A 16,695-nucleotide genomic window follows, 5' to 3' on the forward strand; every position below is an offset into this window, starting at 1 on the left:
TGCCCTATTGTCACTGCCAGTTTGGAAGCCTTTGTTAAGGCCTCTAGAAGTGCAAAATATATAATACACCAAATATGAATTAATATGCTGTAATGTGTAAACACTTTACCCAGCAGCCAATCTGCTTGGACCAAGCCCTTGTAATTACAGTAAAATACTGTGAAATACAAACCGCTTCCCGCCAATGAATTTCATGTAATCATTTATTCATTCATTCTGATTATGGCAGCAATTAATTTTTTACAGCATAACACAGTACATTTTACAATATTGTACTGTGTGTCATTATACAGTACTTGCTTTGATACCGTATTCATATTACAGCAGGTGTTCTGTAATATTAAATACAGAATTGTACTTGTACCACTGAGCTCTCTGTAAGCTACTGTTGAATTGACAGTAACCCTTTTACAGTGCACTGTCCAAATCACCTCCAATAAGGCTACATTAAATCAAATCAAATTAAATTGTATTTGCTTTTAAACAGGGTTTAGATCATTCTAACCTATAGTAGAGTACAGCCAGGGAGTCTGAATTAATTAATCCAAAATGCCCAGCTGAATAATGCCTTATCATTCCTGTCTGACAAAGCAGACTCACACCTCTGTAGTCATTATAACTGCCACAGTGACCGATTCAGAGAATATCGAATGTGTGCGAGAGAGTGGGATTGTATCTGGTGACAGGGCTGGAGTTTTAAGGAAAATAATATTTTGCACTGGCGCTAGCTGTCTGGACTACGCATCTGCTTGTGTGTGTGTGTGTGTGTGTGTGTGTGTGTTCTACTCCTGCTGTGTCACATGCTAGGTCACTTTCTGCACCTTCCTGTTCTGAGCTGTTTTCTCTCTCTGGTCTCCCGAGGAGCGGGAGGCTGGTCTCCCCAGGTGACAGACAGACAGCCTTGGCTGCAGCTGGACCTCAGGGACAGGATGGAGGTGACGGCCGTCGCCACACAGGGGCGCTACGGAGGCTCAGACTGGGTCAGCGGCTACCTGCTCCTGTTCAGTGACACAGGCCGAGCCTGGAAGCAGTACCGACAGGAGGACGGGGTGGGGGTGAGTCTCCTCGTTGATGATTTATTTACTGTACAAGACTCTGTTCTCTATTTTAATCCTTTAAAAAAATTCAGGCTGTTAACTTTGCCAAGCTTGTTCATTTCTATGCGAGAGCTTCAATTCTATAACTGGCATTCCTCATGACAACTGTCCTCCTCATGACAACGCTCCGAAGAAGCGTTATATCTGACAGTAACGACAGACATCCTTGGGGATATACGTAGCTAGCTAGTTTGCCTTCTACCTGTCAACTCAGAGGCACATGCTGACAGAAATGTTTGGGTTTACTGAAGTAGATTTGAATCAGACTGAACGTATGGAAGAATAGATGGCACTTCTAAATACCACTTCTGGATAAGAACCGTGTGACTCAGCATCTGAGCTCTATATCTTCCTTCTGCCGGATAAAAGGAAGTTTTAATCCACTCTTTCAAGTCTTTACTTCTGTTTAGTATTGCCATGAGGGACAGACAAACGGTTATCAAGGTTTCTAGACTTGTTTTTGTTCCTGTGGTTTAAAATCATAACAAAGGATGGCTTTTGCAGATGCACATACAACTCTTCAGGCAACTACAACCCCCTGGACAAACAATACTGCATGTTGCAACTCTTCAGGCAACTACAACCCCCTGGACAAACAATACTGCATGTTGCAACTCTTCAGGCAACTACAACCCCCTGGACAAACAATACTGCATGTTGCAACTCTTCAGGCAACTACAACCCCCTGGACAGGCCTAAACACATGTTCCTCTATCACACCATTCCAGGTTGTGGAATAATAATGTTATTCATGTCCACACACGATTCAGATATGGTGCAGTTGGCTCTCTGTCCATTTTCCCCCCACAGATGCAGTGTCATTGAAAAGTCACACTCTGGAGGAGGAAAGATTGATTTACTTATCAAGTCCCTTTATTGCCTCATCAAAATGGATGCCATGTCTCACCCTGGAGGTGTGAACTTTTCATTACTCACACTCTCAGAAACAGATGGGTGAAAGAGTTTAGCCCGACTACTCCTTTTATTTTCCCGGTACAGTCATTCTGAGCCTACCTGATACTCACGTAGTAGTCATATAGGCTAGGGCCCAACCATAGGCCAACAACACTTCTGTTTCTGGTCATTGAGGTGTTGCAGGGGATGCCACAGCAATTCCAGTGACCTTTCTATTAGGTGCTGTCACTTGTATCCAAGCAGACATAAACCTTGCACTATTGTTGTTTGTGTGAGAGGTGTAGGAGCCATTAGATTCAGAGTAGTGGACATAACTGTGCTGACAAGCCAGCTTGGGGCTCTTATGGAGCTGACATGGACACATATCACTCCACACCCATCCCCCTGGGCACAAAATTGTTGAATCAATGTCATTGTTTCCATGTCATTTCGACCAAAAAACATCTGTGATTATGTTGAATCAATGTGGAAAACTGATTCGATTTGCAAAAAGTAATTAATGTATTGTTTAAAAAAAATTCACCCAAACTTTAACCTAAATCCAATGACATGGTGAGGTTTTTTGTTGATTTCACCTTGAGTTCACAACTCAACCAAATGTAAATCAAAACTAGACGTTGAACTGACGTCTGTGTCCAGTGGATAATCTATTTTCATCTCCTAGCTTTTGTCACTTACAACCAGTTGAGTCTATGGGGGCGCTATTTCATTATTGGATAAAAAAACGTGCCCGTTTTAAGCGCAATATTTTGTCACGAAAATATGCTCGACTATGCATATAATTGACAGCTTTGGAAGGAAAACAGTCTGACGTTTCCAAAACTGCAAAGATATTATCTGTTAGTGCAACAGAACTCATGCTACAGGCGAAACCAAGATGAAACTTCAAACAGGAAATGAGCAGAATTTCTGAAGCTCTGTTTTCCATTGTCTCCTTATATGGCTGTGAATGCACCACGAACGAGCCTGCCCTTTCTGTCGTTTCTTCAAGATGTCTGCAGCATTGTGACGTATTTGTAGGCATATCATTGGAAGACTGGCCATAAGAGACTACATTTTCCAGGTGTCCGCCCGGTGTCCTTTGTCTAAATTGGTGCGTAATCTTCAGGTGCAGGCATTTTCTCCTGGGATTCAGGAGAGAAAGCACACTTCCACGAACGATATATCATCGAAGAGATATGTGAAAAACACCTTGAGGATTGGTTCTAAACAACCTTTGCCATGTTTCAGTCGATATTATGGAGTTAATTTGGAAAAAAGTTCTGCGATTTGATTGCTGGATTTTCGTTTTTTTTTGGTAGCCAAACGTGACGCACCAAACGGAGCGATTTCTCCTAAACAAATAATCTTTCAGGAAAAACTGAACATTTGCTATCTAACAGAGTCTCCTCATTGAAAACATCTGAAGTTCTTCAAAGGTAAATTATTTTATTTGAATGCTTTTCTGTTTTTTGTGAAAATGTTGCCTGCTGAATGCTAACGCTAACGCTAACGCTAAATGCTACTCTAGCTAGCTACTGTTACACAAATGATTGTTTTCCTATGGTTGAGAAGCATATTTTGAAAATCTGAGATGACAGTGTTGTTAACAAAAGGCTAAGCTTGAGAGCTAGCATATTTATTTCATTTCATTTGCGATTTTCATGAATAGTTAACGTTGCGTTATGGTAATGAGCTTGAGGCTGTATTCACGATCCCGGATCCGGGATGGCTAAGTGCTAGAGGGTTAATGGCAGGTGATCCTTGATTCCTCATAGTGGTAAGATATGAGGAATCATAATAGAGTGTTCATCAGTACACAATTATTACTGTTGCTGCATATCTTCTCCCCAAAGAAATGCATTTTAGACACTTTAATGCATCATAAGTTGTCATCTCAATGATAGTTTTCAAGAGCATAGTGCCATAGTCTATTCTCAGATGTACTTTGCTAGGAGGGAATGCGTGTACTTTGTGTCTCATAAAAGTATTGACATTCAAAGACAGGGATAGAACGTTAAACTTGCTTTGGCCAAGAAAATTGCCACAATAATTTCACAATAATAGCCTTGTTAATAAAATTAAAATCTTTAACTTGGAGAGCGCATCATATGTTTCTAACTCTTATTAAACAAATAGATCAGGGTAATGATTGGTATTTTTGGTCAGCCATTACATACAAAGCAGCTGAAAATGAAATTGTTCTAACAAAACAAACTACATTTCTGCAACAAAAGTTCCATCGTAATTGTTTGACGGTTATGAAATCTGTAAAATTTGCCATACCAGGCGGTGATACAGCCTGACAGGATGCTCTCAATTGTGCATCTGTAAAAGTTTTTGAGGGTTTTAGGTGCCAAGCCAAATTTCTTCAGTCTCCTGAGGTTGAAGAGGCGCTGTTGCATCTTCTTCACCACACTGTCTGTGTGGGTGGACCATTTCAGTTTGTCAGTGATGTGTATGCTGAGGAACCGCAGTGGAGAAAGCTTTCCACTTTCTCCACTGCGGTCCCGTCGATGTGGATAGGGTGGTGCTCCCTCTGCTGTTTCCTGATGTCCACGATCAGCTTCTTTGTTTTGTTGACATTAGGTGAGTGGTATTTTACCTGACACCACACTCCCAGGGCCCTTACCTCCTCCCTCTAGGCTGTCTCATCATTGTTGGTAATCAGGCCTACAACTGTTGTTTCATCTGCAAACTTGATTATTGAGTTGGAGGCATGCGTGGACACACAGTCATGGGTGAACAGTGAGTACAGGAGGGGGCTGAGCACGCATCCTTGTGGGACATCAGTGTTGAGGATCAGTGAAGTGGAGGTGTTGTTTCCTACCTTCACCACCTGGGGGTAGCCCGTCAGGAAGTCCAGGACCCAGTTACACAAGGTGGGGATTAGACCAAGGGCTTCGAGCTTGATTATGAGCTTGGAGGGTACTATGGTGTTGAATGCTGAGCTATAGTCAATGAACAGCATTCTTACATAGGTGTTCCTCTTGTCCAGATGGGATAGGGCAGTGTGCAGTGCGATGGTGATTGCATCGTCTGTGGATCTATTGGGGAGGTAAGCAAATGTAAGTGTGTCTATGGTGTCAGGTAAGGCAGAGGTGATATGATCCTTGACTAGTTTCTCAAAGCACTTCATGATGACAGAAGTGAGTGCTCCGTGGCAATAGTCATTTAGTTCAGTTACCTTTTTGGGTAAAGGAACAATGGTGGACATCTTGAAGCATGTTAGGACAGCGGTCTGGGATAGGGAGCGATAGAATATGTTGTTAAACACTCCAGGCAACTATTTAAATGTCTTACTCATGTCGGCCACAGAGAAGGAGGCACTGTGTTAATCTATTTGACATTGAGATTAGAAATTATTCACTTTGTTTCTAAATGCTAACCTTGTAGCATAGGTCACAGGCTAATTCTGCCTACTGGGCATGTTTGAAAGGGTTAATGCGACATCAATTATATTATGTACTATAAAGTTCTAAAAGTGCTGATAACCGTAACATTTAACATTTATTTTTCATTGAACCTTTATTCCACCAGTAAATCTCATGAGGTTTGTTCTTCCGTTCTCCGAGAGACTTTGCCCTTAATAAAGATGAGGTGAATGTCACTCTCATTCAAACCATGGTGCTGTAAAGGTTTCCGAGGTTCAACCCGCTCTTTATTCTCCATGAAAGGTGTCACTGATTCTTTTGATCTCGGGCACACGGCACTTTTCAGAAACTTTTATTCTCTCCTGTGAATCAGACAGGGCACATTTTTTTGGGAGAATGGTATTCATTGACATGCTGCTGGTAATTGTCACCAGGTATCCAGGATCAAAGACGCTGAGAGGCCAGAACAGCTGCACCATTGTCGTTGTTGCATACAAATGTGGAGGAAATAAAGACGTAAAAAGGTTGTGCTTAGTTAAAACCTACGCTTCTTAAAAGCCATCTTTTATCTCACAGTTTAGGTCACACATTTGTTTTGAACCTTGATTAACAGGTAACATATTATGTAATAGGAGATTTGTTAAGCATTCATTGAGGCCTTATGAAAGGTTTCATTAAGCATTCATAAGTTATATTTGGTTTAAAGTGCGACGATAAACAGACTAACAAACCTATTAGTGCCGAGTGCTGCTCGCAGGCTCTCATTACCCCTGATTGAACACATGACCATATACATCAGAACACAAGCTCCCTCTACTTCTGTTCATCCCTTATTTCCAGCTACTCTAGTCTTCCATTACATGCAGGCTTGAGCAGCCCACAGGCCATTCAATATGTAGTCTATTACCATGTGGAAATTGGTTAGCTTAAGAGCATGGTCTAATGGTCAATGTGGAATGTCTATGACCCCAATATGATTCACTATCTGACTCCATTAGTATGTGAAGGGTATAGGCCCATAATAGTATCTACTGGGTATAGCCAAGGTTGCAAGTCTTGCGTCTCCACTATGACATACAAAACCTACAGTTGAAGTAGGAAGTTTACATACACCTTAACCAAATACATTGAAACTCAGTTTTTCACAATTCCTGACATTTAATCCAAGTCAAAATTTCCCTGTCTTAGGTCAGTTAGGATCACCACTTTATTTTAAGAATCTGAAAAATCAGAATAATAGTAGAGGGAATTATTTATTTCATCACATTCCCAGTGGGTCAGAAGTTTACATACGCTCAATTAGTATTTGGTAGCATTCCCATTAACTTGGGTCAAACACACTCCTGACAGAACTGGTGTAACTGAGTCTGGTTTGTAGACCTCCTTGCTCGCACACACTTCTTCAGTTCTGCCCACAAATTTATGATAGGATTGAGGTAAGGGCTTTGTGATAGCTACGCGAATACCTTGACTTTGTTGTCCTAAAGCCATTTTGCCACAACTTTGAAAGTATGCTTGGGGTCATTGTCCATTTGCATGACCCATTTGCGACCAAGCTTTAACTTCCTGACAGATGTCCTGAGATGTTGCTTCAATATATCCACATAATTTTCTTGCCTCATGATGCCATCTATTTTGTGAAGTGCACCAGTCCCTCCTGCAGCAAAGCACCCCCACAACATGATGCTGCCACCCCCATGCTTCACGGATGGGATGGTGTTCCTCAGCTTGCAAGCATCCCCCTTTTTCCTCCAAACATAACGATGGTCATTATGGCCAAGCAGTTATATTTTTGTTTCGTCAGACCAGAGGACATTTCTCCAAAAATGATGTATGATCTTTGTCCCCCTGTAATAAATGGATTGATCACATCCCCCAGATGAATAACAGAACAAACACAGGCTTTTTGATTGTAGCTCGCTTGCTCGGGCGAATGTTAGCTATTACCTGTGTACAAAGCCAGGCGATTGTTTAAAAGAGAAACTCACATCTACAACTATGAGAGTTAGTTAGTACTCCCTTATTTCTGCTGATCAGCACCTGTTATAAAATTACAACAATTGTAACATTCTGGGTGTCGTGAGTGGGAAGTCAGGCGCAGGAAACAGATAGTTCAATATAGTGCTCTATTAATGCACACACGGTGAACAACGGCCACCCCACGAAACACTGGGTGCTCAAAACAAATGCCCCAGACTTGGGGGACGAAAACTGTCCAGCGAACTCCACGAACATAGACCAACACGTTCGTCTGCACCAAACACAAAGATTACAATAATTAATCCCGCACAAAGAAACGGGCGGGCCGGCTGACTAATAAAGCCCAACTAATTACAACAAACTCAAAACAGGTGTAAACAATAAACACATAAGGAGGGGGAGGAAAGAATCAGTGGCAGCTAGTAGGCCGGCAACAACGACCGCCAAGCGCCACCCGAAGGGGAGCCACCTTCGGTCGGAGTTGTGACAGTACCCCCCCCCCCCCCCTGATGCACGGCTCCAGCAGCGTGCTGACACCGGCCTCGAGGTCGACCCGGAGGACGAGGCGAAGGGCAATCCGGATGGAGGCGATGGAAATCCCTCAACATTGACGGATCCAAAATGTCCCCCACCGGTACCCAGCACCTCCCCTCTCAGTCCACGAGGTACTGCAGGCCCCTCACCCGGCGTCTCGAGTCCAGAATGGCCCGTATCGTGTACGCCAAGGACCCCTCGATGTCCAGAGGGGGAGGAGGGACCTCCGGCACCTTACTGTCCTGCAGGGGACCAGCTACCACCAGCCTGAGGAGAGACACATGAAACGAGGGGTTAATACGATAATAGGAAGGGAGTTGTAATCGATAAAACACCTCGTTTATTCTCCTCAGGACTTTGAAGGGCCCTACACACTGCAGCCCCAGCTTCCGGCAGGGCAAGCGGAGGGGCAAGTTTCGGGTCGGGAGCCAGACCCTTTCCCCCGGTACAAACACGGGGGCCTCACTGCGGTGGGGGTCAGCACTCCTTTTCTGCCGTCCACTAGCTGGACGGCCCTCCAGGTCTCCTTGGAGCGCTGCACCCATTCCTCCTCCGCAGGAGCCTCGGTCTGGCTTGGATGCCATGGTGCCAGGACTGGCTGGTACCCCAACACACACTGAAAGGGGGACACATTAGTAGAGGAGTCGCGTAGTGAGTTCTGGGCCATTTCGGCCCAGGGGATGTATCTCACCCACTCCCCTGGCCGGTCCTGGCAATAAGACCACAGAAACATACCCACTTCCTGGTTCACAAAAATGAAATGCCAAAAAAAAAAAAAAAAAAAAAGAAATGCCAACGGTGGCGGTGTTGCGGCCTATATTCAGAACCACATTCCTGTAAAGCTTAGAGATTGTCACTCCCTGACCTTAGAGCTTTTTATGTCTCTATTTTGGTTTGGTCAGGGTGTGATTTGGGTGGGTATTCTATGTTCCTTTTTCTATGTTTTTGTATTTCTTTGTTTTGGCCGGGTATGTTTCTCAATCAGGGACAGCTGTCTATCGTTGTCTCTGATTGGGAACCATACTTAGTTATCTTTTCCCTCATGGTTTTTGTGGGTAGTTAATTTCTGTTTAGTGTTTTCACTTTACAGGACTGTTTCGGTTATTCTCTAGTTTATTTTTGTTATAGTGTTCAGTTTTAATAAAACAAGCATGAAGACTTACCACGCTGCACTTTGGTCCAAATTCCTCTTCTTCCGACGACGAATACCGTTACAGAGATGATCTAATGTTAAATACTGTTGAAATAATATGGCTACAGGTTCATCTGCCTCACCTAAAGCCCGTTCCTGTGGGAAGCTGCTATAGACCACCAAGTGCTAACAGTCAGTATCTGGATAATATGCGGGGAATACTAATGCAGTATCCAAATCCATAGGATGTAGTGATCACGATATAGTATCCATATCTAGGAAAACCAAAGTTCCAAAGTCTGGGCCTAATATAGTGTACAAGAGGTACAAGAAGTGTTGTCGTGATTCATGTGTTGATGATGTAAAGATCATTTGCTGTTCTGTGGTGTGTAATGATGAGAAACCAGACATTGCACTTGACACATTTATGAAACTACTTATTCCAGTAACTAATATACACTCAACCATTAAGAAAATGACTGTACAAACTGTTAAATCCCCTTGGATTGATGAGGAATTTAAAAATTGTATGGTTGAGAGGGATTAGGCAAACAGTATGGCAATTAAGTCTGGCAGTTAGTTTTTTTCTGTTTGGCAAATGTGCTGCAAATTAAGAAATCATGTGACTAAACTAAATAAAAATAAAAAGTAACTACACTATGAAACAAAGATAAATTACATTAAGAATGATAGTAAAAAGCTTTGGGGGACCTTAAATGAAATTCTGGGGAAAAAAGACAACTCCTCCATTGAAGTGAATCAGATGGCTCAGTCATCACAAAGCCCACTGATATTGCAGACTACTTTAATAACTTTTTCAGATAAGCAAACTTAGGGATGACATGCCAGCATCAAATGCTGACACTACACATCCAAATATATCGGATCAAATTATGAAAGACAAGCATTGTACTTTTGAATTCCGTAAAGTCAGTGTGGAAGAGGTGAAAAAAATCATTGTTGTCTAATCAAAATGACAAGCCGCCAGGGTCTGACAATCTAGATGGAAAATTACTGAGGATAAAAGCAGACGATATTGCCACTCCTATTTGCCACATCTTCACATTTAAGAGAGCGTGTGCCTTCAGGCCTGGAGGAAAGCTAAAGTCATTCCACTACCCAAGAATAGTAAAGCCCCCTTTACTGGCTCAAATAGCCGACGTATCAACCCTTAGTAAACTTCTGGAAAAAATTGTGTTTGACCAGATACAATGCTATTTTAAAGTAAACATTTTGACAACAGAATTTCAGCAAGCTTATAGGGAAGGACACTCAACAAGCACAGCACTTACACAAATGACTGATTATTGGCTGAGAGAAATTTATGATAAAATGATTGTGGGGGCTGTCTTGTTAGACTTCAGTGCAGCTTTTGACATTATTGATCATAATCTGCTGCTGGAAGAACTTATGTGTTATGGCTTTACACCACCTGCTATAATGTGGATAAAGAGTTACTTGTCTAACAGAACACAGAGGGTGTTCTTTAATGGAACCCTATCAAATATAATCCATTTAGAATCAGGAATTTCCCAGGGTAGCTGTTTAGGCCCCTTGCTTTTTTCAATTTTTACTAACAACATGCCACTTACTTTGAGTAAATCAGAGTTTCTATGTATGCCGATGACTCAACACTATACACGTCAGCTACTACAGTGAGTGAAATGACTGCAACACTCAACAAATAGTTTGAAAGTGGGTGGCAGGAATACGTTAGCCCTAAATATTTCTAAAGCTAAAAGCATTGTATTTGTAACAAAACACTCACTAAACCCGGTACCTCAACTAAATCTTGTAATAAATCATGTGGAAATTTGAGATGACTAAACTGCTTGGAGTAACACTAGATTGTAAACTGTCATGGTCAAAACATATTGATGCAGTAGTAGTTGAGATGGGGAGAAGTCTGTCTATAATAAAGTGATGTTCTGCTTTCTTAACCTGTTGCGACGACCAAACCCGGATCCGGGATTCTATTTATAGACCTAAGCTCATTACCATAACGCAACGTTAACTATTCATGAAAATCGTTTTCTTTCCAAAACGGTCAATAATATGCATAGTCGAGCATCTTTTCGTGACAAAATATTGCGCTTAAAACGGGAACGTTTTTTATCCAAAAATGAAATAGCGCCCCTAGAGATCCAAGAGGTTAACTTCTCTAGGGTAGGGGGCAGCATTTGGAATTTTAGATGAAAAGCATGCCCAAATTAAACAGCTTTCTACTCAGGCCCAGAAGATAGGATATGCATATAATTAGTAAGGTTGGATAGAAATCACTCTAAAGTTTCCAAAACTGTTAAAATAATGTCTGTGAGTATAACAGAACTGATTTGGCAGGCGAAAACCTGATAAAGATCCATTCAGGTAGTAGGATTTTTTGTTGTTGTTGTAGTTTTCTATTCAATGCCATTACAGTATCCATTGACTTTGGACTCAAATTGCAGTTCCTATGCCTTCCACTAGATGTAAACAGTCTTTAGAAATTGTTTTAGGCTTGTAATCTGAAAAATGAGGGAGTAAGAGCAGTCTGAATGAGTGGACCCTGCCGTATCACAGAGCTTTTTCATGCGCGCGACCAGAGAGAGTGCCTTTCTTGCTTACCTTTTATATTGACGACGTTATTGTCCGGTTGAAATATTATAGATCATTTATGCTAAAAACAACCTGAGAATTGAATATAAACATCGTTTGACATGTTTAAATGAACTTTACGGATACAATTTGTATTTTTTTGTCTGCCTGTTGTGACTTCGTTTGAGCCTGTGGATTACCGAAGAAAATGCGTGAACAAAACTGAGTTTTTCGGATATAAAGAGAGACTTATTTCTGACTTGTGTAACTCTTCTACTTGGCTGGTTACTGTTTTTAATGATTTGCCTGCTTGGCTATGTTCTCAAATAATCGTAAGGTATGCTTTTGCCGTAAAGCATTTTTGAAATCTGACACCGTGGTTGGATTCACAAGACGTTCATCTTTAAACCAATGTAAAATAGTTGTATCTTTTCTGAATTTTTATAATGAGTATTTCTGTATTGCAATTGGCTCAGAACAGGGCAGCACGGCTGGCTCTTGGATGTACACAGGGAGCTAATATTAATAATATGCATGTCAATCTCTCCTGTCTGAAAGTGGAGGAGAGATTAACTTCATCACTACTTTTATTCATGAGAGGTATGTTGAATGCACCGAGCTGTCTGTCTAAACTACTGGCACACAGCTCGGTCACCCATGCATACTCCACAAGACATGCCACAAGAGGTCTCTTCACAGTCCCCAAGTCCAGAACAGACTATGGTAGGCATGCAGTACTACATAGAGCCATTACTACATGGAATTCTATTCCACATCAAGTAACTGACGCAAGCAGTAAAATTTGATTATAAAAAACAGATAAAAAAAACACCTTATGGAACAGAGGGGACTGTGAAGCAACAGAAACATTGGCACAGACACATGCACACACACACACACACACACACACACACACACACACACACACACACACACACACAAACACACACACACACACACACACACACACACACACACACACAATAACATACGCACTATACATACATATGGATTTAGAACTGTAGATATGTGGTAGTGGTGGAGTAGGGGCCTAAGGGCACACAGTGTGTTGTGAAACCTGTGAATGTATTGTAATGTTTTAAAATTGTATTAACTGCCTTAATTTTGCTGCACCCCAGGAAGATGGGGATCCATAATAAATACAAATACTATACAAAGCTCCACAGCAGATAATGGCGTATCTGTCCATTGGACCATTTTAAGCCATACACTCCACAGAGCTGGGCTTTACGGAAGAGTGGCCAGGAAAAAGTAATTGCTTAAACTAAAAAATAAGCAAAAAAGTTTGGTGTTTGCCAAAAGTCATGTGGGAGACTCCCCAAACATATGGAAGTAGGTACTCTGGTCAGATGAGACTAAAATTGAGCTTTTTGGCCATCAAGTAAAACACTGGCGCATACCCACCACCTCTCATCACCCCGAGAACGACATCCCACAGTGAAGCATGGTGGTGGCAGCATCATGCTGCGGGGGTGTTTATCATCGGCAGGGACTGTAAACTGGTCATCATTGAAGGAATGGTGGATGGCGCTAAATACAGGGAAATACAGGGAAATTCTTGAGGGAAACGTGTCAGTCTTCCAGAGATTTGAGTCTTGGACGAACGTTCACCTCCCAGCAGGACAATGACCCTAAGTGTACTGCTAAAGCAACACTCGAGTGGTTTAAGGGGAAACATTTAAATGTCTTGGAAGGGCCTAGTCAAAGCCCAGACCTCAATCCAATTGAGAATCTGTGGCTGTACACCAGCGGAACCCATCCAACATGAAGGAGCTTGAGCAGGTTTACTTTGAAGAATGGGCAAAAATCCCAGTGGCTAGATGTGCTAAGCTTATAGTGACATATCCCAAGAGACTTGCAACTGTAATTGCTGCAAAGGGTGCCTCTACAAAGTATTGACTTTGGTGAATAGTTATGCACTCTCAAGTTAAATTTTTTTTGTCTTATTTCTTGTCTGTTTCACAATGAAAAATATTTTGCATCTTCAAAGTGGTAGGCATGTTGTGTAGATCAAATGATACAAACCCCTGAAAACTCTATTTCAATTCCAGGTTGTAAGGCAACAAAATAGGAAAATTCCAAGCGGGGTGAATACTTTCGCAAGCCACTGTATATACAGTGTAATACTAAATGGGGAGAGCATGAACGGCAACAACACCAGGACACAGGGCGCTTTGCTCCCGCTTGACAAGCACTACCCTCTTGCTAGGAGTGGGAAGTCTACCTAGTTGCCAATATACTCACATTCACTGAAGATTTTGTATTTGAAACTCAGACATTAATTTCCCAACTGATTTTTGTATAATCTTACAGTCCAATGCATCCAACATTATGCATGCCCACTATGGTATTGGGCAAGTTTTTTGAGAACCCGTCTGGTTTAGAAATCCAACTCTTATTGCAGAGCACATTGTACAACTGCCTTTAAAGAATGTTGTATTGCAAAGTATGCTATGCCATATGTGTTGGATAAAATGCACATGCAGCTGTCGTTTTAAAACCTCCATTCTAGCATACATGACACACACCTATCTATCTACATGGTTGGATTTGGGTTTCTATGCAACGTATATGATGGAATGTTTCTTTCAGCCTGCAGCTAGTGACTTGAAATTACTATGGTAGCGGTAACTCCCAGGAATAGTATGTATTTGTAACCTACTAGTTTTCAAATTATGACAAGGTCAACATTTTATTATTTTACCCCCCAATCTCCCCAATTTCGTGGTATACAATTGTTAGTAATTACTATCTTGTCTCATCGCTACAACTCCCGTACGGGCTCGGGAGAGACGAAGGTCGAAAGCCATGCGTCCTCCGAAACACAACCCAACCAAGCCGCACTGCTTCTTAACACAGCGGGCCTCCAACCCGGGAAGCCAGCCGCACCAATGTGTCGGAGGAAACACCGTGCACCTGGCTACGTTGGTTAGCCTAAGGCAAAAGGCAAAATGGCAAAAGGCCTCCTGCAGGTAATAAAAATAAAAATACATTAAATACAAATATAGGACAAAACACACATCAAGAAAAGAGGGGCAACACAACAGTACATAAAGAGAGACCTAAGATGACAACATAGCATGGTAGCAACACATAACAACACAGCATGGTAGCAACACAACATGGCAGCACCACAAAATAGGGTACAAACGTTGTTGGACACAAATCAAATCAAATCAAATGTATTTATATTGCCCTTCGTACATCAGCTGATATCTCAAAGTGTTCAACAGAAACCCAGCCTAAAACCCCAAACAGCAAGCATTGCAGGTGTAGAAGCACGGTGGCTAGGAAAAACTCCCTAGAAAGGCCAAAACCTAGGAAGAAACCTAGAGAGGAACCAGGTTATGAGGGGTGGCCAGTCCTCTTCTGGCTGTGCCGGGTGGAGATTATAACAGAACATGGCCAAGATGTTCAAATGTTCATAAATGACCAGCATGGTCAAATAATAATAATCACAGTAGTTGTCGAGGGTGCAGCAAGTCAGCACCTCAGGAGTAAATGTCAGTTGGCTTTTCATAGCCGATCAGTAAGAGTACCTCTATCACTGCTGTCTCTAGAGAGTTGAAAATAGCAGGTCTGGGACAGGTAGGTAGCACGTCCGGTGAACAGGTCAGGATTCCATAGCCGCAGGCAGAACAGTTGAAACTGATGCAGCAGCACGGCCAGGTGGAATGGGGACAGCAAGGAGTCATCATGCCAGGTAGTTCTGAGGCATGGTCCTAGGACTCAGGTCCTCCGAGAGAGAGAAAGAAAGAGAGAAAGAGAGAATTAGAATTACTCCAGATATAACAAACTGACCCTAGACCCCGACACGTAAACTACTGCAGCATGAATACTGGAGGCTGAGACAGGAGGGGTCAGGAGACACTGTGGCCCCATCTGATGATACTCCCGGACAGGGCCAAAAAGGAAGTATATAACCCCACCCACTTTGCCAAAGCATAGCCCCACACCACTAGAGGGACATCTTCAACCACCAACTTACCATCCTGAGACAAGGCCGAGGATAGTCCACAAAGATCTCCGCTTCGGCACAACCCAAGGGGGGGGGGGGCGCCAACCCAGACAGGAAGATCACATCAGTGATTCAACCCACTCAAGTGACGCACCCCTCCTAGGGACGGCATGAAAGAGCACCAGTAAGCCAGTGACTCAGCCCCTGTAATAGGGTTAGAGGCAGAGAATCCCAGTGGAGAGAGGGGAACCGGCCAGGCAGAGACAGCAAGTGTGGTTCGTTGCTCCAGAGACTTTCCGTTCACCTTCACACTCCTGGGCCAGACTACACTCAATCATATGTCCCACTGAAGTGAGGAGTCAGTAAAGACTTAAAGGTTGAGACCGAGTCTGCGTCTCTCACATGGGTAGGCAGACGATTCCATCAAAATGGGGCTCTATTGGAGAAAGCCCTGCCTCCAGCTGTTTGCTTAGAAATTCTAGGGACAATTAGGAGGCCTGCGTCTTGTGACCGTAGCGTGTAGCATGTAGGTATGTACGGCAGGACCAAATTAGAAAGATAGGTAGGAGCAAGCCCATGTAATTCACAGACAACAGCATAAAGGGCAAGAAGGTAGAGACAACAATACATGACGCAAGCAGCCACAACTGTCAGTAAGTGTGTCCATGATTGAGTCTTTGAATGAAGAGATTTAGATAAAACTGTCCAGTTTGAGTGTTTGTTTCAGATCGTTCCAGTCGCTAGCTGCAGTGAACTGTAAAGACAAGGGATCCAGGGTGTATTCTTTGGGGACCTTAAACAGAATGTGACTGGCAGAACAGGTTTTGTATGTGGAGGATGCGGGCTGCTGTAGATATCTCAGATAGCGGGGAGTGAGGCCTAAGAGGGTTTTGTAAATAACAACAACCAGTGGGTCTTGCAACGGGTATACAGAGATGACCTGTTGACAAAGGAGTATAGAGTGCAGTGATGTGTCCTATAAGGAGCATTGGTGGCAAATCTGATGGCTGAATGGAAAATAACCTCTAGCCGCTCGAAAGCACCCTTACCTGCTGATCAATATATTACATCTCCATAATTTAGCAGGGGTAGGATGGTCATCTGAGTCAGGGTTAGTTTGGCAGCTGGGGT

The 16,695-nt window shown here is 42.7% G+C and overlaps 1 protein-coding gene across 1 annotated transcript in view; it reads left to right on the forward strand.

Moving 5' to 3' along the window:
• Positions 1-16,695, forward strand: part of LOC139380931 (contactin-associated protein-like 5) — a 131,699-nt gene that overhangs the window by 50,919 nt on the left and 64,085 nt on the right. The window contains exon 3 of the mRNA XM_071124100.1: positions 862-1,055. Coding sequence (XP_070980201.1) covers positions 862-1,055 — 194 coding nt within the window. The remainder of the gene's footprint in view (positions 1-861; positions 1,056-16,695) is intronic.

Source organism: Oncorhynchus clarkii, chromosome 22 (assembly GCF_045791955.1).
Source record: "Oncorhynchus clarkii lewisi isolate Uvic-CL-2024 chromosome 22, UVic_Ocla_1.0, whole genome shotgun sequence".
In the NCBI taxonomy this organism is placed as follows: Eukaryota; Metazoa; Chordata; class Actinopteri; order Salmoniformes; family Salmonidae; genus Oncorhynchus; species Oncorhynchus clarkii.